Here is a 24,777-nt window from a genome sequence, read left to right on the forward strand (position 1 = left end):
GGCAAGTGTAAATTTATACCAGTTCTCACCAGCCCTAAACTGAAAACACATCACTTCCTCATGGTCCCTGGAGTCCTTATAGTCCTAGAAAATTTGGGTACAAGCCAGGAATTAAGAGGTTGCAGTCTTAAAGCAAATTCTAGTGCTACAACTAATTTTGACAGGCTAATTTTTTTTTTTAAAAACGACAACAACAAGAGAAAAACTAAATTTAATTTATTTTATCAAAAACTATAGGAAGACAGCAATACTAGAGATGGCACAATATGAAAAGAAAATGTTCCTGAGCTTACAAACTGCATCTTCTAATACAGTTCCTAAAACATACATTAAAAATAAACAAAATATTGACTTAACTTGGAGATTAAATAAATAGACAGTAACTTTTCTTACAGGTGATATTGCAGCTTTAGTTTTGCACAAAAAAACTAAAACCAACAAAAAAAGAACAGCTGGAGGGCAGGCCACAGATTACCAGCCCCCAAGAAGTGCATACACACAACTGAATTGGTGACCATGACGATGCCAACGGACCACAAAGCAAAACAAAGGCCGAAGCTGGGCTGGTTTAGCTTCCCTAAGAAATTGGAAAAAGCTATTTCTCCATTTCCAGTTTGGCAATTTTCTGCCAAACTCATAAAAATAGCCAAAGGAGTTTTAAGTGACACAGTGTCCCATTAAGCTAATTCACTGACTGCAATCCAAATACACTGTGAATAGGTAAATATAAAATACTGCTCAAGGCTCTTATGTTGGAAACTGGATTAATGGGTTTCCTTCAAATAAATACAAAATACTGCTACCTCCCAGAACATAAATTAACGGTTCTTTATTTATGGCAGAAGATAACACACATATCCTTAACCAACAGCAGCGTTATTCCAGTGCTGGTGATAACATTCTCTGCCTCTGGAAAAGGCAGACACCGTACTCCAGTACAACTGCCACAACTGTTACCTTCTAAAATGCAGCTACTTGCAATAGTTAAATCAAACTGGGCATGGGGAGAGACAGAGCCTGGGGCCTGCCCCGTGCCCCTGGCATGGGTGAGGCTGGAGTAAGGAATCCATCTCTTGCTGCAGCCGCTCCATCCTGCAGGGACAGCGCAGACTGCAGCAGATTAAGGAGCTGGAGACTGCAGATTCCATCCACATGGAATGCACTGCTCATTTGAGCTACATGCAAGAGAAAGCACTAATGACTCCAAACGATGCAAGATCATCTAGAGTTTGCTGACATTAAAGCTCCATATTTCACTTAAAACTTAAAAAAAAATATTAGAGATATGGCATGATAAAAACTCACAAGATTCAGCATTTATCAGCTGTGGATACAGGTGAGCCTGATCACATCAAATACTTTTAAATCTAAGCAAACTTCCTCCTATTCATTAAGCAATATAAAGTCTCTATTTCAATGTGTATCTCTGTATTGTAGATTACAAAACTCACACAGAATTTCCAGAAGCCCATGCTCTTCACCAAAAGTGTAAAACTGATTTTGGCTAGTAGCATATAAAATGCTTTTGCAAAATGCATTTGCTACCAAAGAGCCAGATCTTCAGTACAAATGCAACTGTGCTTCTTAAGAAACAACCTTGAAATGCTCTTTTTGAAGTGCTAATAATTAACATGGAATTTAAGGCATTTTCTAACAAATTAAGTAAACAGTTACATGCTAGGTACTTGACTTCATTCACCTGAGCCAACAGCTGTGCACCTTATAAAGGTAACTAGCTGACTTACAATACATAGCCAGCATCCAGCTATGGAGCATCCATTTATGGAGCCACATTATTCTGCCTGACCCTGTCAACATTTACATGACTGGTAAGCAATATGCAAGTTTTACGAGCTCTGAATCCATGAGAAAAAAGCATGTGGATCATTCCTAGAGCATGGACCTTGGCTGCAACTCCACTCATCACCCACCTCAACTGCTCTTCAGTGGTTCTGAAGCCAAGCAAAACTTAGCATATGTTATGAATAGATTGAGACAACTTTAAGATGATCAGGAAAAAAAAAAGATGACTAAAGCAGCTGAAGAACAGCACATTTCTCAGCCTTTACATTCAAGAACATCTCACAAATGTCTACAGCAAATGGGTATACTCACCCCTAGTCTAACTTCACTGAAGTTAACATTTTTGCAACCAGAAAATACAGGCCTAGTATCTTAGACGTCTCTCACTAGGTAAAAAAGACACAGTATGAAAAAATTTAACCAAAACCAGTTGTGAATATACATCAATCCCAGCGCTCTTTTGCACCTAACAGATAACAAAGCATATGTCCACAATGCACTGACTTTGTTAGACAATGGGCTGCTCTCTTCAACCTTTTGCTATCTATTTCCAAACTGTAGCCAGCAACTTGTTTCAGCCATGACTGCCAAATTTATGCAATGAAAACAAACAGCTAAATGTTACTTCTGAAAATTCCATATTTACAAATGCTCTGTGGAACTGCAGTCCTCCTATAGAATCCTAACAAAATCAGAGCATAACAACTGAAAACATTCTACATAACATCAGCTAAGAAGTTCAAATTTTACACTTGGGATCTGTTAATACCAATTACAGAATCACAGAATCAATTAGGCTGGAAAAGGCTTTTGAGATCATTGAGTACAACTTATGACTGAACACCATCTTGTCAACCAGACCATGGCACTGAGTGCCACATCCACTCTTTTTTAAAACACCTTCAGGATGCTCCTATCTAAGCAGCCCATTCCAGTGTCACCCCTCCTGTGAAGAAATTTTTCCTAATATCCAACCTAACCCTGCCAGCACATCTTGAGACTATGTCTCCTTGTCCTGTTGCTGGATCCCTGGGAGACTGACCCTCACCTGGCTACACCCTCCTGTCAGGGAGCTGTAGAGAGAGATGAGGTCAGCCCTGAGCCTCCTTTTCTCCAGGTACATGATGGAGTGGCTTGGTGAGCTCATCTGCCAGCTCCCTCATCACCCTAGGGTGGATCCCATCTGGTCCCATGGACTTATGAGCATCTAAGTGGCTCAGCAAGCCTCTGCTTCCTCCTGGATTACAGGAGGACTATTCTTCTCCAGCTCAGGAGACCAGTTGCCCTGAGGACAGAACAACTGTCTTGATGTTGAAAACTGAGGCAAAGAAGGTGTTAAGTACCTCAGCCTTGTCCTCATCTTTGGTAACCATATTCCCTCACTGTGTCCAACAATGATTGGAATTTTTCCTTGCCCCTCCTTTTGCTATTAATGTATTTATAAAAACATTTTTTACTGTCCTTTAAAGAAGTGGCCAGGTTAAATTTTAACTGAGCTTTGGCCTCTCTAATTTTCTTTCTGCAATTACTTTCTTTGCATGGAGTTCCATGGACACTTTACAATTTGCAGTCCTGTGAACCTTTATTTACACACTGGCTCTCCTTAATCCCTCACCCTGGTGCCATAAATGTTATTGCTAAGATCTTCAAGCTTTTCTTTATACAACAAAAAAAGCAAAAGAACTGTCAACTAAGATTTAGAATTCAAATCAAATGCTTCCTGACTTCTCAAGGTATAAAAAACATGTAGCTTGAAGTTGAGTCACGGGAGGTTTAGATTGGATGTTAGGAAAAGGTTCTCTCACCCAGAGGGTAGTTGGGCACTGGAAGAGGCTCCCCAGGGAAGTGGTCACAGCACCAAGCTTGGCAGAGTTCAAGCAGTGTTTGGACAATGCTCTCAGGCACAGGGTGTGACTCTTGGGGATGTCCTGTACAGAACTAAGAGTTGGACATGATGACCCTTGAGGGTCCCTTCCAGTCCAGCTTATTCTATGATTCTAGGAATATTCACATCAAGGTACATTTTAGAGTTTTCTTTGCATACATTTTACGGCTTCCTAAACAACTGCTCCAGAAAAATGAATTTTTAATCCCCATTAGCAGTTCTGTATTGGCTTGAAACACTACAATCTCTTTCTTTGGCCAATGCCATTTCAATTACAAACACAATACCTTGTTTTCACCATCCTTATTTACATTAGGTGTAAGAATACTTGAATATATGTGTGAAAGAAGAGTCTTCTTAAAACACAAAAAAAGAACAAAATATTTGTGACTTTGGATACCCGAACTCAGTTGAGATAACCTCTGCAACACATGGCTCCACATTTACAGACAGTTCTGATGCTCTTTTTGGATGGGGTAAGACCTTCAGCAGAGTCTGAAGTCAGATCTAGTGAACCTGCAACACAGATGAACACAAGTAAGGAAGTTCTAAAAGACAGACCAAGATCATGCCCAGTATTCAAACAGCTTCTAAAGGCCTTCTAACAGCCCAGTTCAAAGAGCCGTGTGCGAAGCTCACTCAGATTCTACTGACACCCTCGTTACAGCTACTTGTACAACACCTGGCATACACATCAGAATCCAAAACTCAGACTTGATCTTTGTACCCCCCAGGTATCCACATGGATCAGCTGACAGTGCAGCTGGCTTTAAATGCCAGCATCACAAACAGAGAGAAACAAGAGTTTTAAGGTTCAAGATCAATTTGGCAGTGTGGTGTTTTAAGCCAGATGGCAATGAAACACCACACAGACACCTGCTCACTTTCACCCCCGCGGAGCAGGGAGGAGAACCAAAAGTAAAACTTGTAGGTTGAGATAAGAACAGTTTAATAATTGAAACAGTAAAATATTGTAATAATTATGATATTCTGATTATGCTGATGATTATTATTATTAGTAGTAATAAAAGAAAAAAACAAACATGAGTGATGCACATACAATTGCTTACCTTTGGCTCATTGATGCCCAGAGGCCATCCCTGAACTCTGATCAGCCCCTTCTGGATATCTCCCCAGTTTCCACATTGGACATGACATTCTCTGGCATGGAATATCTCTTTGACTAGTTCACTGTCTATGCTTCCTACCAGATTTTTTTTTTACATTTTTTTGAGTACCTCCTCACTGGTAAAAGCATGAGACACAAAAAAGTTCTTGGACCTAAGAAAACATCAGTAAATTATCGACAATATTCTCATACTGTGTCTGAAACACAGCACTGTTCCAGCTACTGAGAAGAAATTAACTCTATCCCAGCTGAAACAGCTGTTGCATAGGTCCTACATCCACAGCTGAGGCCTACAAGATACCAGAACTCAAAGACTATGGTCATGCTGCTGAGCTGTTACAACTGCCTTAATATCTATCTTAGTAACTATCACTAACAGACTACCTAGAAAGTAGTTTACCTGAAATGCTGATTTGAATAAAGGAGAGCTTTATTTAAGGGCAGCCTGACCATTCCTTTGAGCATTTCTGGGACAAAGCTTCAAAATCATTTGCTTTACCAGACAATCCAGCCACAATCCCTGATGTGCTAGGAGCACTGAGGGAGGCAGTGCATTAGACACGCAGGCAAAAGCTTCTGGGTGTGCACCTCTCTGCACTGTATGTCATGAGCAATGACTGTTCTGAAAGCCAGAGCTATGTTTATAAAAAGCTGTGCCTGAGCTGAAATGCTACCATCATTCAGGCTGCAGCAAACCCCACCAGCACCCCAAAACTTCCACAAGAACCATGTTAAAATGTGCAGACCTTTCATCTGATAGTCAAAGGTTAGCTCTTCTCCAGCCTTGATGGTTCGGGTAGAGAACAGCGCTATTCGAGGAAGACGCAAGTCGAGGTTATCAATAAACACATTGAAGACTTGAAGATTTGGATCACACTGTAAGCAAAAATTAATGCAGTTTCTGTTTAGAAAAAATAACATTTAATATCACTGAGATGTTTAAGTAAACCAAGGTCACAGCAAAGAAAGAATGGGTTCTTGTCTCAGTGACAGAAGTATGTAATTAAGTTATCTTCTGAAATCAACAAATTGAAATAATGTTCCAGGAGAACATTTGTAGCTCAGATTCAAGTCCTTCCAGGAAGGCAACCTTTGCACAATGTGCAGACTACACTAATATGCAACAACCTATTAAAAAATGGCACCTTTAAAGGTGACAACAAAAATGCTGATCACATAATTAGAGCTACATTCAGAGGCTAGTATGTACCAACAAAACCCATAAAAAGAATTAAAGTTGAAAGAAAACTAAAAACAACCTAGTGTTTCAAGCCCCACAAACTCACTTCTCTGTAGTGATGTTTAAGCATTGCTTCCAGGTCAGAGATAACATCTTCATACTATGCATGAATTTCTACTATAAACTGCAAACCTGCTTGGCTTCTTGAATTTCCTGCCATGGTCTGGGTGCTAAGAGGAGGGTGAAGGTCATTAAGCTGGAACTAGAAACCACTTCCACATTTTCTCTGGATTAAGTGTCAAAAGTCAGTAGTCCCTGACACTGTTAAATTCTGAATGCTTTTTTGTTCTTTAACAGTGAAATATATCACACATTAAAGAATCAGAAGTGAAGTTACAGACATCTCAATTTACACTGAAGACTGAGAATACTCCCATTTGCAAAAGTGAAGAGCAACTCTATCTAAAACTCTTCTTTATCCTTTTCCCTGGCAAGCCTGCATGAAATACAAGTATCGTCATCTCAAAAATCCAAATACATGAATTTTCTGTATTTGTAGAACACTGACTGCATGCCTCACAAACATTGAATTAGTAAGAAATATTTTTAGTTCAGGAATCCTTACAAATGCAGCTCAGCCTTCTTGATTTAGGTACTTCAGTTGAACTTCAACAAAACACTACAAAAACTGCTTGTTAAAATTTACTTTTGAGTTCTCTGGCAAGTTTAGATTAGGAGGAATAATTATATTTCTCTGCTGTAGATACCTAAGAAAGCACAGGAATTTTCTCTTTTTCCTCTGCCAAGTTTGCAGGATGAAATTCAGAGTAATATTCTATCCTGCCCAGCTACAAAATAACACATCAATTCCTGTCATCTCTGACTCCTGGCTAATTTCATTAAGGACCTGTCACATGTTAAGTATTTCAGGTACTCAGAAAAAACACACCCAAACCAACCCTATTGTGGTTGTCTAGAACCAGCTGATTCTGTGAAAACTCCAGTCCTACAGGATGTCCACTTCAGGCAGCATCTCTCCCCCAAATTTTGGTAGGCAGTCTCAATCCAAGTAAGGCCCAGTATTCTGTTCTGTTTATTACATCATCTGGATTGTGCTGCCATGAAGCAAATTACTCCAGAAAAACTGTGAATACAGTAAGGAAATGTTTACAGTAGAAGACATTTCTAGCACAATGAGGATAATTCTCCAAATCCTTAGTATACAAAACAAAGTCTTACACTGTGGTTCACAAAGTGGGACACATTTCCGTATCGAGCTGCATCTACTGTAAATTCATCTGAGTCATAGTCCAAATCAAACAAGTATGTATTTCCCTGGTTGTCATAGAACTGGCCTCGCCTCTCTGCTTCCTCACTTGTAATCACCTAAAAAAAAAAAAAAGGAAAAAAGAAACCTGCATCATACTATTAATTATTACTAAATCTAAACAAAAATCACAATCAAGTTAGAAAAAAAGTTTAAAAAATACTTAGCAAAAACAATACCACAGTAAGTTTTTGATGTTGAAATAGCATTCCATCTAATGAATGAAGAATACATAAGAGTACATACAGCTGAACTAATTATTTTTGATTGAGGCTTCTCTGGATGCAATTTGTCTACAGCTGATGCACAGCACTACCTTATCTCTGGGAAAAAAAAAAACATATCAGCACCCTCTACTAATAATTTTGATGATGACAATCCAATCAACTGTTTTTACCTGAAGTTTCTATATACACACTTTTTCCATTAGATCCAGAAAGCCTCATTTACTTCACATAAAACCAAGATTCAACCTTTTCCCTTTGCAAAGGTGATCAACAGGTATCAGTCTTTAAAACCCTGCCACATTTACAGCCTGATATTCATTTCCTCTCTTCAAAGCAGCATCTCTTCCTGCTATTTTTGACTGCAATGAAAGATCCTATTCACTGCAGCTCAGATAGACATCACTTCACAAAGCTCAATCTATTCAATTAGGCGAGTGTGTCACTGTCGACAGATGAAACAGCTTAAACAACTTCATCTGCAGCCTGTCACATTAAACACATTCTGTTGTGCAGATTCAGCAAAGAAATCATAATTTGGCAGCAAGAGAGATACAAAATGTAATGGAATTGGACAACAAATCCCTCTAAAATCTGACAGATGAGATTTGAGAACTCAGGAGTAGATATTAAGGAGGTTCAGGTGAAAAGGTAAATACACAGTTTCCTTTAAACAACAAAATTACATAATCACCTTTTGGTGAATGGAGTGTATGACCTTTCGTATATTTAAAGGAAATGGATGAACATGAGAAGAAGCTTTCAGGCAGGAAGCATGGAGGAAATCTACTTAAGATCATAAACATTGTACAAAGGAACAGAAGGAAATACTTTGAGTCAACATAGTAGCAAGGCAGATTTGTAACAGTAGCAACAGACTGTAACAGAGAGGCTGCCAGGAACTGCTGGTGTGAAGAGACCTAGAACAGAGCAGAGGCTGAAACACATAAACAAGGGCAATACAAAATCTCAAGAGTAACTCAAGGTCTGTATTTTATAACATAAAAGTTCTCTTTGAGAATAAGTATGAGATTGAATAAGCAGATAATGTCCGTACTATGAGTGTTACTCTTGCTGTTAATCAAAAGCAATAAATATGCTTGGAAATACTACCTTAGAAGTGCAGATAAAACAGAAAAGGGACTGAAAGTCTGGGCAGGGAGTTTCAAAATTACTATACTTTGGGAATGGCAAAAAACTACAAAAAAATATGATCAGGGAAGAATGAAGAATATGATTGCCATGAAAGAAATTAAGGACTTGCCTTTAGAAATACTATTAGGGCATGCATCTAAAATAATTCTTTAGTACCATATGAGATAAACATTCTCTTTCCTTTTGATCTTTTACAACTGCTCTGGAATGAAAAAATGTTCTAGACAACAGATTTCTGCTGTCAACTTGAATGTTCCTTTATATCTCCACTCAAAAGCAGACTGATCTATTACAGAGTAGAATTGCAGAGTATCCTGAGTTGGAAGAGTCCCACAAGGATCACCAAGTCATGGCCCTGCCCAGGACATCCCCAGGAACCAACCATGTGCCTTAGAGTATTGTCCAAACATGCCATGAACTCTGTCAGGCTTGTTGCCATGATCGCCTCCCTGGCGAGCCTGTTCCAGTGTCTGACCACCCTCCAGGTGAAGAAGCCAAGAAGTGTGAAAATGGAGAGAAAGCTCATTAAGATTTTATCTAACATTTCCTTGATTGTATGTAATTCACCTCTATGAGATAAATACATACCTACCTCTCCAACATACTCCATCACAAAACTGTTGGTTTTAATTTTCTGGAGGGTTTTTACTCCCCAGCCACGGCCGTTGTTGGTTCTGAAGATGCAGAGTGAATACGGGGTCCCTTTCTGCACAATCCTATTCGGGCAGTCAGGCCCACACCTACAATATGAATTGCACTCATAGATGGGCAAGCCAGGCTGGATTTTCAATTTCTTACGTTTATTGTAAGCCAAAATAAACCCAGCCTCCTTTGGACAGCACTTCTCAGCAGGGCAGTCAGCACATTCACAGCCAGTTGTTATTCCATTGAGCACATTTATTCCTGGAGCAGGTTTGTACTCATTGATGTAGTAGAAGTCTAAAGGAGGGCCTTCAAGATCCACGGTGTTTTCTACCAGAATCATTGCTTTGTGATTCTTTTTCCTGTTGAGTTCTTCTTTCCACCTCTGCAGAGCTATTCTTTGTTTGGCCTTCTTTACAATATAATCTGCAATTGCAGGTTTCAAAGTTTTAACATGGTTTCTCAGTTTCATTGCTTTGCCTCCCCTCCCCCGAGACAAGTATTCAGTTTTGTCCCTAAGAAAGTTCTGAATAAGCAGAGGACAGTTCAGATGTTTCCGAGGTTCCCAAGTATTTGAAGATTCTGGCCATCCTTTCCATTTCACAAGATAGTATGCTTTGCCCTTGAAATACAGAAACAGATACAGATTTAGCCAGAGTTCATGGCGCTGAAATCCAGCATCACAGAACAACACAGACAAACACAGGAACTCTGGACTTAAAGATCAGCACACAAGGAAGAAGGCCTTGATATCCCCATAAAAATTACAACGGGGGAGAAAGAGAAAAATCAGGTTGTTTGCAAATTAACTTGTAGCACAACTTTGCATACTTTACAAATTGTCTCTAGGGGCAAAGAAATCAAAAGTTGGGATGAACTCTGCTAACAGCATACCTGGAGGAGGAGGAGGAGGCTAGTTTGTCAAGGCAGGTGGTAAGTTATGCTAACTCGCTGTATGACTCGTACGCACAAGCAGAATGCAGTCGTATCACACACAGAACAAAAAAAAAAAAAGAAAAATGTAGCAAAAAAAAAAAGTCTAAGACCCACTATTTGGTCATATCAACCATCCTTCCAGAACACTAATTAATTTGGTAAGTGTAATACTGTATTTACAATGAAGCAGCATACATTTTGCACTTATTTAAAAAGGACAAATAACTGTAACAAGGACAGATCCTGAGACTGAATTTCACAGGAATCCATTTGCAGCACATGGCCCTAATTCTTTGTCAAATAGACTAAAAGAATCAAGAGAGAAATACACATAGTTGTCTGCAAATAAAGGAGAGGCATCATAATTCATTCTGAGCTACCACCCTAAAGCATCAGCATCAGATACACAAAGATGAAACATTTCATATTCTAAATGTCTGTAATTTCAGGAAAAGATCTTCCTTCCACATACTGAAAGTAGCAGTTTACACCACTTTTTGTTTACAGTTTAAAGTTTAAAATATATTTAATTTGATGCCAGCAAAAACTTTGTCCTCACTGTCTGCTGCTTTATATTATGAGCAAAACTATCTTTGGCTTGCTTCCAAATTTCAGCTGAAAGAGTGATCAAATTGGTCTGTGTTTCTCTTACCTCTTCTACCTTGTAGTCACACAAATATTCCACCTCATAACTCTTTAGACTCCTGTTGGTGATTCCAATGGATTTACATGTGAGATTTTCCTTCCTACATAATTCTTGGAGGGTCTCAAGTGAAGCTAGACATGGCACATACCAGGCTACAATAAGAAAATTGGTAAAGAATCCTATTTAATGTGCTAAATTGAAATCATCATGCCTCATCCCAGAGTCCCCACATTACCATTTGTGACAGCAGTCCATGAGTCTCTTGCACAACTGCAGCATCTCCAACTCAACCCTTCTCTAACGGGCCAAGCTAAACACGTTAATGATTCCTTCCCTGCACCTTTATTCTGTACAGCACATAAGCGTCTAAAGAACAACAAATATTTTGGAAGGCAGAGACTTCCACAGGTGAAAGATACACTAAAAGCACCAGCATTTTTTCTACAATTACAGCATCGCATAACTGAATTACGGGAAGCACGAAACCTCCGTTCTTTAACAAGACCGCCAAATTTCTGAAGTCAAGAGCAGCTGAGTACTTGCGATGCAACCATGGTGACTGGACGAAGAGATAGAGACCCACAGCCCTCCTCCGGAAGGATCGCGAGTGCCCGGTCAGCCAGGCGGATTTAGAGGGACGAGACACTCCGCAGGGCGCCAGCGCCCGGGAAACACCGGGATCAAGGGGCTGAATGAAGTCCAGAGCGGGAGCCGCCGGCTGCGGGGCCGTGCCCACCTCCCCCCGGGGCTCCGCGGGGCTCTCCCGCCCCGGCCCGCGGCGCAGCTCAGAGCTCGGGAGGGGGCGGCGGTGCCTTTCCCGCGGCCGCAACGGGATCCAGCGCCTCTCCCTGCGTCCCACCCTCGGTGGCAGGTTTACCCCAGGCACCTCCCGCCCTCCTCCCACAGCTCCCCTGGGGCCAGCGGGTAGGACCCCCAGCCCTTTCCCTTTCCGCCCGCCGGGGGTCTGTGGGCAGGGGCGGTGGGAACGGTCCTGACAGAGCCGGGTGACAGGGACCGGTAGCGGCTCCCATCGCCGAAAGCGAGCGGGAGCTTCCCCACCCGTCCTCCCCCCGTCCGTCCCGGCCCCCCAGCGCCCGGCAGGCAGCAGAGCCCCGGGCGGCCCCGACCCCAGCCCGCTCCCCCCTCACCTCCTCGCCAACCCTCCATGTTGGGGGGGGGACCGCGCTTGGGCAGCGCCGGCTCCGCCCCCCGCCGGAAGGGGGCGGGGCGCAGAAGGCGGCCCGGGCGCGCGCGCGGCTCCGCCCGCCCTTCCCTTTCCCGCCTCTGCCGTGAGGGGCCCCCGGCGGGACGGAGCTGCGAAAGCGGGAACGGGGCGGAGAGCGGCTGAAAGGGAGCGGGACGGATTTAAAGACATTTTGCTTTTGTTCTTACAGAGCCCTGCGGTGCCTGGGATTGGCGGGGGAAGCGCGAGGCAGCTTCTTTCCCGGGCCCCTCAGCTGCAGAACTGAAAAGAATCTCGGATAAATAGTTCCGGCACTTCTTGGAGGGAAAAAAAAAAAAAAGAAAGAAAAAAACCCGCTACACCGTCATCACCTCAGATCAGGTGTTCACTATTAATGTAGCTTCGACAGAATCACAGAATCGATTAGTTTAGAAAAGGCCCCCGAGATCATCAAGTCCAACCTATGACCAAACGCCACCCTGCGAACCAGACCATGGCACTGAGTGCCACGTCCAGGCTTTCACTGAACACTTCCAGGGATGGTGACTTCACCACCTCCCTTGGGCAGCCCATTCCAATGTCTAATCACCTTCAATATGAAGAAATTCCTCCCATTGTTCAACCCAAACCTCCCCTGTCACAGCTGAGTCAGCAACCTCTCCTCCTGTCGGGGTCTTTCTCCCAGGCAACCACTGACAGGAAGGCTCCTTTCAGGCGGTTGTTGAAGACGTTTTCTAGTTCACTTCAAACCCCAGGTAATGGAATACAACCCTCTTCAAACTCAGACAGGTATCCCCTGCCTGGTGTTCTCTAATTCTTGAGGCCCTTCTGTGACACTTTCAATGTTTTACAAGGTAACACAAGGTTGTAAGCACTGAACTGCTGTCCCTTAACAGCACTTTAGGCTGAGACCCTCATATTATTGTTGTTGTAACCACTCTTGCCTGCTCCATCTCGTTATTGAAAAAAACCTGCCAGCTTATACCCACACAACTGTATGACAATACAGATTTAAAACAGTGCCACACATAATGGAGATTGTCAGGATCTGCATAAAAAAATGTATTTTTTAATAACATATAAATAAGTACACTTAACTCTTACATTCCTCAGGTAATATGACAAAACCATTTTACAGAAAAAAACTCTTGGGGAAAAAAAAAAAATTCACCTGCTCAAGAGGTCAGTGCAAATGGGCTCCACCTTCACGGTTCTGGGCAATATCAAGACCACACAGGATTCCAGTATAATTACCAGAGAGTGGATTTTCACCTAGTCTCGTTCTCACTTGCTCAAAGCTATACTGCTGAAGCCACAGGTGCACTGGCTGAACAGGTACAAGACCTGATTATTCAAGAAAAATCTTCAAACTGTGTAACATGCTTGTTGCTGAACCACAGGCATTTGTGCTTTGCATTTTGTAAACCAAGTGCTGATAATTCAACGATCTGCTGTTCACATGTCTTGACTAACATTTTGCACCATACTCTAAACAGACTTGGTGGCAAAATAACTTGGTGGCATTTTAATTTATTACAGTCCTCTAAGAATCATGAGAGACATCACAAAGAGTCACTGTTTTGGCAGAAAAGCCAGTAAGAGACAAAAATCACGTTAGAAAAATGTTGCCTTTCAAAATGGCCTATGATGCCACTTCAACAGTGATAATTTCACACTTTCCAGTATCTTGATCTGTGCAGGTAACATGCAAGGACCCATCCCTAGATAAAAGAGAGATGTGTTTAGGATTATCTCAACACAGCACTTACTATGTTACTGCATGTGCCAGAGTTAATGAACAACAGTCCTCACACAGATGAAAGGATGATAGATCAGCATCAAAATATCCAGGGACAAACATGCTTCAACACAGATGAAATTGATTTATGAAATTAAGTTTAGTTTAGTCATTGGTTTTATACCTTTATACTTCTTGCCCTTGAAGCATCTATATTCTCTACATATGGTGGAATAGATCTAAGAACACATTTAAATATTGCAATTGAATTTATTTTGTACAGATTTGTAAACAGAATATGTGGTAATATTATTCAAATTATTCCTTGTGAGAACTGAATAACAGCAGTGGATTGATAAACATGTCTTGTCATAGCACGAGAACATGACTTTTGAAGTGTAAGTAGTCTTTAAATTCCAAGGATCTCCTTCAGCAAGGAAAACCTTTATTATCAAAATCCAAGACTTAAGAAACAATATTGAGCCCTACTTCAGCTAGTCATACAGCCACCCAGAATATTTAGGTACAAATAGATGTTCTCTACTGAACTTCCTCTCCCTTTTACACCTAAATATTCCTTGAACCTCCTTCCAAATAATGCTGTTTTTCTGCATGACAGAGTTGCATCTATAGTCCCCAAAATGTTTTCCTTATCAGTGCTCAGTATATAAATCTGTGTATGACAAGGCATTTTAGGTGAGGTCTATTGATAGGCATTAATACACCTGATAGCTAACATAAGAAAATGAAGTATTTTGAAACTTAAATAGCAAGTAGAAATTTCTTGTGGCATTGTTTCTCTGTTTAACAACCCTGCCTCTGAAAGGACAGAACCACTGTAAATTCTGCAATCCTTCATAACTAAAAAAGACAAAACCTCCTTCAGTTTTTCCCAAGAGTGTGGGCATTCAGCAAAGCTACCCAACCCACTTCCAGAGAAAGTCTGAGATCCCAACTGCTCTCATGCATGGTCAAACTGATCAAGGGTTCAGAAGCTGCTAAAAATAATCTACACAATTGTATTAAGCTTTGTTTCTTTAAGAATCAAGCAATGACAGCACCAAAGGTACTGCAGAAAACCCACATTTCTACAGAATTTACCCCTGCTAGGACTGTACAGCCCTGTTACTAAAGAAATGCTGAAATTTCTCAAAAAAAAAAAAAAATAAATACTCTGTAACAGGAGCAAAGACTGTTTGTCAGAAGTGTGACATAACAGAGTAAACAGCAGAACAAGTGGTTTGGGTACCTTTTCATAGTGAGAACAGTTAGTATATCATGTAGGCCATCTTCCTTTTTATCTAAATCCTGGAGTACAATCTATTAAAAAAAAAAAAAAAGAAAGTTTGATTACAGTAAGTTCTTCAAGTTCTTGTGCAGCAGCTCAAGGGAAGTGACACAACAGCTAAGATGCAAAAATTCATGCATTTTAGCTATTTGCACTATCGTTTTTGTGTTTTGGTTCAGAATCTATCCCTGAGATAGCTGAAGTACCTATCACTCCCACAGTGTCCTTAGAATCAGTACTGTAATTATTAGGTAACACCCTTCCCTATCCCCTTTAAAGATATTTGGGCAGAATTAAGGTGGAATAACAATCTTCTTAAATACTCCATCAATATCAGACACATCTTCCCCTTCCCTGATGCTTTCCAACGAAAGCACATCATAACTGTTTCAGAAAAGCTGTGCTCTCTCTGTAGGTTGATTCCTAAACAACAACTTTAAACCCTCGCTTGATTTAATCAAATTCAATATTTAATAACAAGATCCTGTCCAATCTAGGAAGATCAAAAAGTAATCAACACCATTAGCTATACCATTTCCTTCATCAATTTTATTTTAAAAATGTTCAAGGATCTGTGTACGACTGGAATAACTGGTAAAGATCTCTCATCCCAGGTGATCTTATTACAGTAGTGCCACGTGTCAAATCCTGTCAGCCATTTAGGCTTCCCTTCAAAAGGGAAACTTCAGTACTTTACAAAGTAGTTCAGTATTTTGCATGTCCAGAAGAACAATTAAAAACCAATACCAAAGAGATGCATGCCACTGAAATTTTCTAACAACAAGTTTTGGTATTGGTGGAATTGGTTTCCATTTTTTTTTCTAGGTGGCTGTTGAAAGTACACAGAAGTGTGCACATACACTCACCTGTGCAAATTTCTCTTCTTCATTCATGGGACTCTTCCCCAATGACTCGTACAGTTCAAGGCACACAGAGGAAATATTTCCAGGAGCATGTAGGGTGTGCTGCCTTCGAGCTGGCAATGGTGTCCCAGATGGAAACAGCACTGTGAATTTGTCAGCCCCTGACTCGTCTACTCCCTTAAAAAAAGAAAGAAAAAAAAAAAAAAAAGAGTATAGTTCATGTTTTTCTTTAAGTGTTTTATTGACCTGGAAGTGTTACAACAATGCTCCACAAGAAAAGAAATCCAAGCTTCATTCCCTCTGTCACATTTACCATCACAGCAAGTAAAAACCCTGACATTCCCACAAATGAGAAGTCCAGCTATTACAACATAGGAAAGATACAATCTATCTCCCCTTAAAATCAAATTTTCTGTTAATTTTTTGTCAATAAACCTAAGTTACCATGTACTGTTGATCTATAGCAAATCTGTAGAAGTAATAATACACCAATGCTGTTTCTCTAACATCAGTCACACATAATCAGTGTTATATATTCACTGCAGCAGTAAGATTTTCTAATATTCTTATTTTAGCCTTACCTTAAGAAGAATATCTTTGGCAGAACACTCAATGAGTGCATCTTCTTCTAATAAGGTATTCTCTTTCCCTAGCAGAATTCCTGCCTCTATGGCTGCACCAATGGGAATAACTTCATCTGGAGGAATTGAATTCAGTAATTCCACAGTTGGGAAAATATCTTTGATCAACTGCTGTAGCTTTGGGATTCGAGCAGACCCACCACAAAGAACTACCTGGAAAACACATCATGATAATTTCAAATCTTTAGTCTGTGAAATAAAACAGACAGGTCACACCCTGCAGTGCAAAAATGCAAACTGTTCTGGGATATTTTATCATCTGCAGTTGTTGGAATAAAAATTGATGTAATCTTTGGTTGACTTGATACTTTTGCTTTTGAAATTAAAGGAAATATGATGTCTTTGAAAAGTTTCCTCTTACAGCAAGAATCACCTAAATAAAGTAGCACCTTGAAAATTGAAAAATTCATCACAAAAAGAACATCAGGTTCAAAGGGACTTCTAGAGGTAATCTAGTCCAACCTCCCAGCCAGACTAGGCACAGTTACAACAGGCTGCTCAGGACCTTTTCTCCACACATACACATTCCACAGACTCTGTAGGCCCTTAATTCAGCATCTGATTTCCCTCATAGTACACATTCCTTTCCTAGAATCTAAAATTTCCCCATGCTGTAACTTGTGCTGCTTGCCACTCACCCTTCCATCGTGCACCTGTAGGAAGGAGCAAGTCAGGTTTTATCCCTAAATCCAAGTCTTATCACAGAGACTTTGTTGAAATCAGCCAGATCTGGAAACAAAGCTAACTCCCACTTTTGCTCATGTAAAACATAAACCTAATTTACAACTCTGAAATTATTTATTTTTACATTTAAAGTGTTTCACTGCCCTCCATCCAAAGCACTGAGGCCTGAAAGGCCACCTAAAAACCACTGCCACCAGAAAACAAAAGTTGTTCTTCGAACAGTAGCCTGGGATACTTCATTATCCATCAGAGAAACTGAGATGTGACACAACAAACATTAATTAAGAGTCTGAAACAGCATTAAGTGTCATTGAAAGCACCAGGCAACTTCAGCTGCAGACCTGATGAGCCAATTCTATCAGCAATGAATGCAGCATCATTTGCCAAGCACAGGCACAAAGGAGGTGAGATGAATTTCTCTCTTACACCAAGGCAAGAGAGACATGAATTAAACTACTTATGTCTGCAGCCTTGCTCACCATCTTTGGGATTAAACCACTCCCTGGTTTGGCACCTCCTGTAGTTTTTAAGCCAGCAAGGAGGAACACAAGCACCAAGTGGACACTTGGTGAACTGTTCAACTTTAAGTCAAAACTTTACCTTTCTTCAGAAGTGTCAGCATACCCTGTCCAAAGTTGAACGAAGGCAGAACAAAGCCCACAAGACTGAACTTAAGGAAGGTACTCCTCAGCTTGAATTTGGGCAGAGTTACACAAACACACCAAATAGAGACACATCCTCCCCACCTACTCAATATGCAGCAGTAAAAACACACAACTGAATGTGACACTACCTTATACTTAACTTCAAATACCTGAAATGAAAGCAAATACAGCAATTCTAAAGACCCTGAATCTATAGACTTTGTTGGATCCCAGTCAAAACTGCTTAAATATATCATGCTCAATAATCTCAGTCTGCAAGGACAACAGGCCCCATAAACATTGTTCTTGTGGAAACATTCTACATGATTTCTATTATTACCTTATTAATATCATCTGCTGTAAATCCAACTTGCTGCAAGAGCTTTTTAATTGCTTCTACACACTTACTAAAAAGTGAAGAACAGATAAGTTCAAACCTGGCCCTAAAAGAGAAAAACAAAACATTCAAAAAGGATCATGTCATCCACTAGAGAAAAGTACCTGAAATGGAAGAACAATAATTTTTAGAATATACTTTAGTTCTCCAGCTGCTACTAAGGGATTTTTAAAAGTCATCTTTTCCCATTATTAATCTTCAAGTAATTTTGCTGTTGTGGAAGTATCTGTGCTATTAGTTCCATCAACAACACCTACACGAATTCACATGCATTCTTCAGTGTATTCCAGAGGAAAAAAACAGTATTGTTGTCCTGACAGCATCAGTATTGCTGTCTTGACTCATGCCAAAAAAAGAAAGAAAAATCCCTGAACTGCTTCATGATCTTTAAAATGAATACAAGGACTCATTTTTTAGGGGCAAATCAAGCAGTGTCATGATTTTCACACAGGGAGTAGATTAAGCAAATTAAAAAACAAACTTGTGCTTGCTTTTGTCTCTTTCAAGCCTGCAAAGGAAGATTGTTGTATTCTGCATGAATACAACAAATCAAAGTCCGCAACATGACCCCATTTATACAATATTGCTTCTCACACTTTCAAACATGCTGTGCTTTATTTGAGCAGCTCCAGCTGCTGGAGTTCTGGAATGGAAAAGTCTATATCATTTTGCTAAAGCTGCTGCTGCTGCCTAGAAGAGCAATCAAAGTGAGCTAAAAAAGTCTCACTAACAGACCATCCCAAGGGAAAAGAGACTGAGTAGGACACAGCAATAGGAACAAAAAGACAGAAAATATCTTTCTAGTCCAGCTCTCACCGAGAAGCAACATCAAGACTTCGAGGACTCCTACCATTCTGGATCTTATTTAGATGAAGAGTCCACAAGCTATCTTTTCTTTAAGGAAAGTACAACAAAAACAATAAGGGGAAGGGAACAGCCACTACACATTACAGTATCTACTCCCCTCCCATCAACAACCAGACTGTGAAGATGGGGTCTCCTTGTGCCTTTTTTGCACTTCATTTCCTAACCATCAGGGCAACACTGTTAGTGTGACTGTCCTGACCACTACAGATTGCAGCACAACAGAACCACCAACATGAAACAGCAGGTTTGCCTTCAATCTTACTTCCTTCTCTAAAATAAACACCATCAGAAATCAAAGCTTACTGAATGAACATCCATAACACCACCTAGAAAGACTTCAGTAGCTTTAAGATCTGCCTTACCTGGATACATTGCAATCAAAATCCAATCCATCATATAATGAATCTACAAAACAGTTTGCACTTCCCAGGGTTGATAAAGAGTGTTTTGCAATATCAGCACTGTTCATTAACTTCATCATGGCTCTGGGATTTCCTCTAATATCATGTTTACAAGACCTGTATTTCAAAAAAAAAAAAGATGATACCAGTTTAAAGAGACAGGAATTTGACTGGTAACTCCTTCTGAAAGGAAGAACAGGTTAGAGCTCTTGCACTTTTTTTTTTGTAAACATTTTAGTATTAACTACAATGCCACTTTGACAGTTTGCACACATCTTGACACAACAAAGTCCACAGCTGAGCCCTTATAGTTTAACACCAGCTTTAGGCAACATCCACCCAAACTCAGGCATTTGCCAGTCCTCCTCCTCCCAGGCATTCTCCTGACTTCTTCCTGACTGAAGGAGCCCATTCCTCCTGGGGGTGACTGGCCCAAACAACTGACTGCTCCTCCAGCATCATCTTTACTTGAACCATTTCACTAACAGAGATTCTGCTAGATTTTTTTTTAAGCAAGCACCATATAATGAAGATCCTGTCCTAACAGCAACATGCAGGGACTTCAAATCTTACCTCTGAAATTCAGAAGCTAAGTGTTGTGCTAGAGCTTCTGTGAAGCAAACTCCACCAATGCTGTCATCTGTGTTTGTAGCAAGTACACGATATATTCCACTGTTTACTTCTATGACTGTGATAGAAAGTGATGTTCCACCCAGTTTATAAACCAGCACGTTGCTGCCACATTAAAAAAAATATTGAAGGGAGCATTAATTTTGACACACTGTCAAAAGACTACCACCATGTATTGAAGGTTTTAATCAGACAAGAAGTATATGAGAATGGTAAAGAAACACCAAAGAAGAAGAACAACCAGATGCACCTACTGAACCCAGGAACTCTGCTTTAGTTCTTCCAGCCCATGTAAAATGATCCCATCTCCCATGATTAAAAGCAACTATGCCAAAATATGTTTAAAAAGGAATGCATTTTTCTTCAAGCCAATCAGCTTATTAAACAGAAAGTTGGAAACTGGGAACAAATCTTTAGAGACAATTCTCAAAATATAAAGACCAAAGCAATGATTCAGACTTCAGATTACAACTTCTAAATGTTTATTGTCTTGATTGAGAGAAAAAAGCAAAACAAGCCTCATATTAAGGCAACACAGCATTTCCTCATTTAAGATTTCTCAGGATTTAAGTACAGCAGCTTAAAAAGAACTAAAATATTAGGATTTTACCTTTTCCCAGTGGGTGAATCTTGGCCAATTCCATAAGCAAGGAGAGCTGCAGACGGTTCATGAATTAATCTCATAACATTGAACCCAGCAGCTGCAGCTGCTTCCCTGTAATGAGCCATAACAGCATTTCATTTTACTTTAATGATCTCACTATAGTCACACACTATTAGGATTTCACCTGAACTACATATGCCACTTAATCAGACCTTGTTTATAGCATGGTATTAACAAAACTGAGTGACTGGACAAGATAGGTACCAAGAAGGTCAGTTGCTATTGTGTTCTTCAAATAATTGGATCTGCTGTGTGCTCTTTGTCATAGAAAATACTGGTCTATCAGATTACACAGCCCATGAAAACTGCAAAATACCCCACAACTACACCCCACCCTAAATGAAACTTGGTAACTTATCTTCAGGTGTGGTATTACAAGTCCTTGATACATTATTTCAACATGTAACTAAATTAATTTACTTGCAACATTTAACTTACATGTTTTCTTGAAAATTCAGTAACCCTGAGAATACCCCACAACTTGTTTCTCCCACTTTTAAGTTTTATTTATTTCTTTCATGACAATTAAATGTATGGGCTTTTATGTATCAGAAAGCAAAAACAGATGCTGCAATTTATATTCAGCTTCAAGCACACTTATGTTTTCCTACTGAGGAACTGTTAGAGCAAAAGTGTTTCCAAACAGAATTTCCAAGTAGAAAACTGGTTTGTATTCCAAATCTGCACTCTGACAAAGCAAACCTCAAGAGGCCATGTAGCACCACTCTGGGAAGTATGAAGGCCAGGGAGGGGAAATTATGGAGGAGGGTGAAAAACTATTTGCATTTCAAAGGGGTCACTGAAGATCCTGATCTGAAATGAGGTTTTATCCTTGATGAAATTGAAATTTCCTCTCACTTCAGTGATTCAAAATTTCCTTTTGGTCACATCAGCAAATTCCATTCAAAGTTTCTCCACTCAGGATTAAATCTCTTACTTTCATATTTTTCCAGTTTAAATAACATCCCAGTATCTTGACTGACAGTCACAAATTGAAGTCCAGCAGCAGAATTCTCTCTGCTGATCTTCCAAACCATCTGATTTAGACATATAAAGTAACAGAAAAACATCAATGCTCTTACCCAAGGGCATTTTTCTGATTCTCTCCAAAATCAAATGGTACTGTGACAACAACATCATTCACATCTGAACCCAATGCAGACTGGGCAGTCTCTGTTTAGAAACACAGGCAGAGCATGGTGAGTAATAGCAAGCAAGAAAAAAAATATATGACATCTTAAAAATAAAAGAACAGCTTAAAAAGCTAAAACATGACAATGAATTTAACTATTATATACCTTTCATTTTACTGAAAATTAGTTTTGCCACATCTTCTGGGTTAATAAGTTTGTTATCTATTTCATACTGAAGTTTCCCATTCTTCTCAATTATCTGTAAGCAAAACCAACACACCTTTGTCAGACAGTAATTTAGTTAATAACAAAAAGTAATGTCTAATTTAGGCTCTGTTTAAAGTAAAAAGCACTGGACTATGTAAACACTCTCTGCATTAGTATTCTACTACAAGGGAATAAACACTTTCAACATGCTTATCAAAGACTCATAGCATATAACAGACACAAGAGGGACATGTAAGAATTTAAAGAGTCCAGACTTTCCCTTTCTATTAAGTTTTCCTGAGTGCAAAAGCAACGTTTAGAATAAAAGTACACTCCTGGTTATATTCCACAAGAAAAACCTCAGCTATTTCTAAAATCACACCAATATGAACAGTCCAAACCCAGGGGAAAACTCACTCTTTTGTTATGAATGTATTTTCCAGGATAATTTTTCTCCCGTTTTGCAAAATTTTCTAGCAACGAGGACAGTATTACACAAATTAAATACTGAGATTAAATCAACTGGTTAGAGATGTTAATCACAAGGTGCTGCAACTTTCACCAGTATCTTTTACCAGCTCTAAGAAAAACCACAGTACCACTACCTAAATATATTAGGATCATCTCTTTTGAGAATGGTCAAGAGGTAAATAATTTTCTGTTGGAACTAACTGTATCATGCTGACAGACCCCAGAACATGGTTATCTACTGGATAAAACCAGAAACATTCCACATAGCAGCAAAGGGACATCATACAATGAGAGCTGATCACTACAGAACACAGACATGGTATGGCCCAAACAATGACAAGGAAAGCATAAAATGATATAAATCATCATACTCACAGAGCATTTGCTTTCTGCAATATACTTCTTTGCCTGAGGGTCACCAGAGCTGTCCATAAAAATTCAAAATAACAAAATAAATCAAGCATTCAAGGTTAATTGCACAAATGCATCTTGCTGATATTCCTTTTAACATCTCCAATGCATCAAGCTATACTTGAACCAAAAATTCCTGTTTTCACTCTACAGATACATTTACAGAGTAGAAGAAAACCCAGCAGTTTTGACAGGTGGCATTTTTCATTCTCCTTTCTTAAAACTTATGATTGAAAAAAATACCTAATAATAATGGAAAGGGAAAACCAAAACCTAACACATTGCCTTAACCTGCTATCCCCCATAAACATTATAAAATATTTCAGTGAAGTTCTGCATCTGAGAACTGCTGAGAAATACACCAAAATGGGCAACATCTCATCAGCTCCTGTCAATGAAAGGGCTGTAATGAATGAAAGCTCAGTCACCATTGAAAAGTTAAACCACACTGTATTTTACAGAAGAGCAATCAGGTGACAAAAAAAATCACAATTAAGAAACGTAAGTATGTATGAAAAGCATATATGCAACTATATATTTCACAACTTGATTTTCACAGACAAGTTCAGACCTAAAACACATTTTTTTCTTCTCTACTTTTCTATTTTCACAAGCATCTCTTTGCTGCTGGCAGAAAACACAGGCTAAGAAGCTCATAGTACCAACCTGGTCTAGGGGAAGCTGTCCCTGCCCATGGCAGGGGGGTTGGAAGAGAGGTGATCATTAAAATCCCTTCCAAACAAAACCGTTCAGTGACTCTATGATAACAGAATGATTTTTTTAAGAGATGCCTTCAGTATCAGTGCTGAGAGGTGAAAACAGCTTTAAGTGGGAAAAATTTCTCACCGCCCCTTCTACGCCCACTCTCTTACCTTCGCCCAAGGATCTGCTTTACTTTCACTACAGTGTTTGAAATATTTCTTATCCTACTTTGCTTCGCAGCTAAGCCAACAACCTGAACGAAAACCAAAGGACAACAAGAAAGGAAAAGCTGAGTAGCAGACAGAGCCCCGTCCCTTCCTCCTCCCCGCAGCACCCCGCGGAGGGGCAGCCTCACCTCCTCGCTCTCCGAGAACGCCACGACCGCGGGAGTGACCCTGTCCCCGGCGTCGTTGGCGACCACGTCGGCGCGGCCATCCTGCGGAGAGAGACAGAGAGGGAGGCCCAGCCGTGAGCCTGTGGGGGCTTCACGGCCGAGGGGGGGCTCCGCGCGGGCCCGGGGCTCACCTTGTACACGGCGGCGCACGCACAGGTGGCGCCCAGGTGCACCCCGATGGCCGCCATTGCCCCCTCCCGCCCCGACGTGCCCCGCGCGGGCCCGCTCCCAGCCAATCCCGCGCCGCGCTGTGCCGTCACCGGCGGAGCAGCCAATGGGAAAAAGCGGAGCGAGTGGCGTCATCGCGCATAGCAACGGGGGCAGAGTGTGCGGGCGAGGCGCGCGGGTTTTGGCGGGACGCGGCGCTGAGGCGGAGGCGGCTCCGTGAGGGTTCCTTTAACCCGGGACGCCGGGTTAAGCGGCGAGAAAATAGGAGTTAACGTGCGGGAACTAGAAAATAGAGCAATCAAAGTCGAGAACCGCGACCGAGGTGGAGAAAGCGCCAAGTGCGCCTGTGGTTTATGTCCGTGGC

The 24,777-nt window shown here is 40.6% G+C and overlaps 2 protein-coding genes across 2 annotated transcripts; both read right to left on the bottom strand.

The window, feature by feature from the left end:
* Window positions 1-200: 200 nt before the first annotated feature.
* SUV39H2 (SUV39H2 histone lysine methyltransferase) lies at window positions 201-12,153 on the bottom strand. Its single transcript, XM_053977935.1, has 6 exons — window positions 12,076-12,153; window positions 10,934-11,079; window positions 9,296-9,967; window positions 7,237-7,383; window positions 5,564-5,693; window positions 201-4,204 (listed from the first exon to the last, which is right to left on the bottom strand). The coding sequence occupies exons 1-6, from the start codon at window positions 12,092-12,094 to the stop codon at window positions 4,095-4,097; spliced, it is 1,224 nt and encodes a 407-aa protein (XP_053833910.1). The 5' UTR covers window positions 12,095-12,153; the 3' UTR covers window positions 201-4,094.
* Window positions 12,154-13,157: 1,004 nt separating this feature from the next.
* On the bottom strand, window positions 13,158-24,433 carry HSPA14 (heat shock protein family A (Hsp70) member 14). The gene is made up of 14 exons (XM_053977934.1): window positions 24,377-24,433; window positions 24,207-24,287; window positions 24,022-24,104; window positions 23,114-23,162; window positions 22,226-22,319; window positions 22,010-22,100; window positions 20,874-20,978; window positions 20,207-20,368; window positions 19,595-19,750; window positions 18,309-18,411; window positions 16,581-16,793; window positions 16,003-16,176; window positions 15,098-15,168; window positions 13,158-13,831 (listed from the first exon to the last, which is right to left on the bottom strand). Exons 1-14 carry the CDS (start codon window positions 24,431-24,433, stop codon window positions 13,753-13,755), a joined length of 1,518 nt encoding a protein of 505 aa, XP_053833909.1. The 3' UTR covers window positions 13,158-13,752.
* Window positions 24,434-24,777: the final 344 nt, after the last annotated feature.

Source organism: Vidua macroura, chromosome 5 (assembly GCF_024509145.1).
Source record: "Vidua macroura isolate BioBank_ID:100142 chromosome 5, ASM2450914v1, whole genome shotgun sequence".
Taxonomy (NCBI): Eukaryota; Metazoa; Chordata; class Aves; order Passeriformes; family Viduidae; genus Vidua; species Vidua macroura.

Excerpts from the sequence above, each read along its gene's own strand:
- HSPA14 (XM_053977934.1), bottom strand. The coding sequence starts at position 24,433 with ATGGCGGCCATCGGGGTGCACCTGGGCGCCACCTGTGCGTGCGCCGCC. Across the intron at positions 24,105-24,206 it reads CGTTCTCGGAGAGCGAGGAG|GTTGTTGGCTTAGCTGCGAA; the intron begins GTGAGGCTGCCC and ends GTTTTCGTTCAG. Across the intron at positions 23,163-24,021 it reads AAGCAGATCCTTGGGCGAAG|CTCTGGTGACCCTCAGGCAA; the intron begins GTAAGAGAGTGG and ends TTTTATGGACAG.
- SUV39H2 (XM_053977935.1), bottom strand. Across the intron at positions 7,384-9,295 it reads TGATGGAGTATGTTGGAGAG|GTGATTACAAGTGAGGAAGC; the intron begins GTAGGTATGTAT and ends TTTTTTTTTTAG. Across the intron at positions 5,694-7,236 it reads CCCACTTTGTGAACCACAGT|TGTGATCCAAATCTTCAAGT; the intron begins GTAAGACTTTGT and ends TTTTGCTTACAG.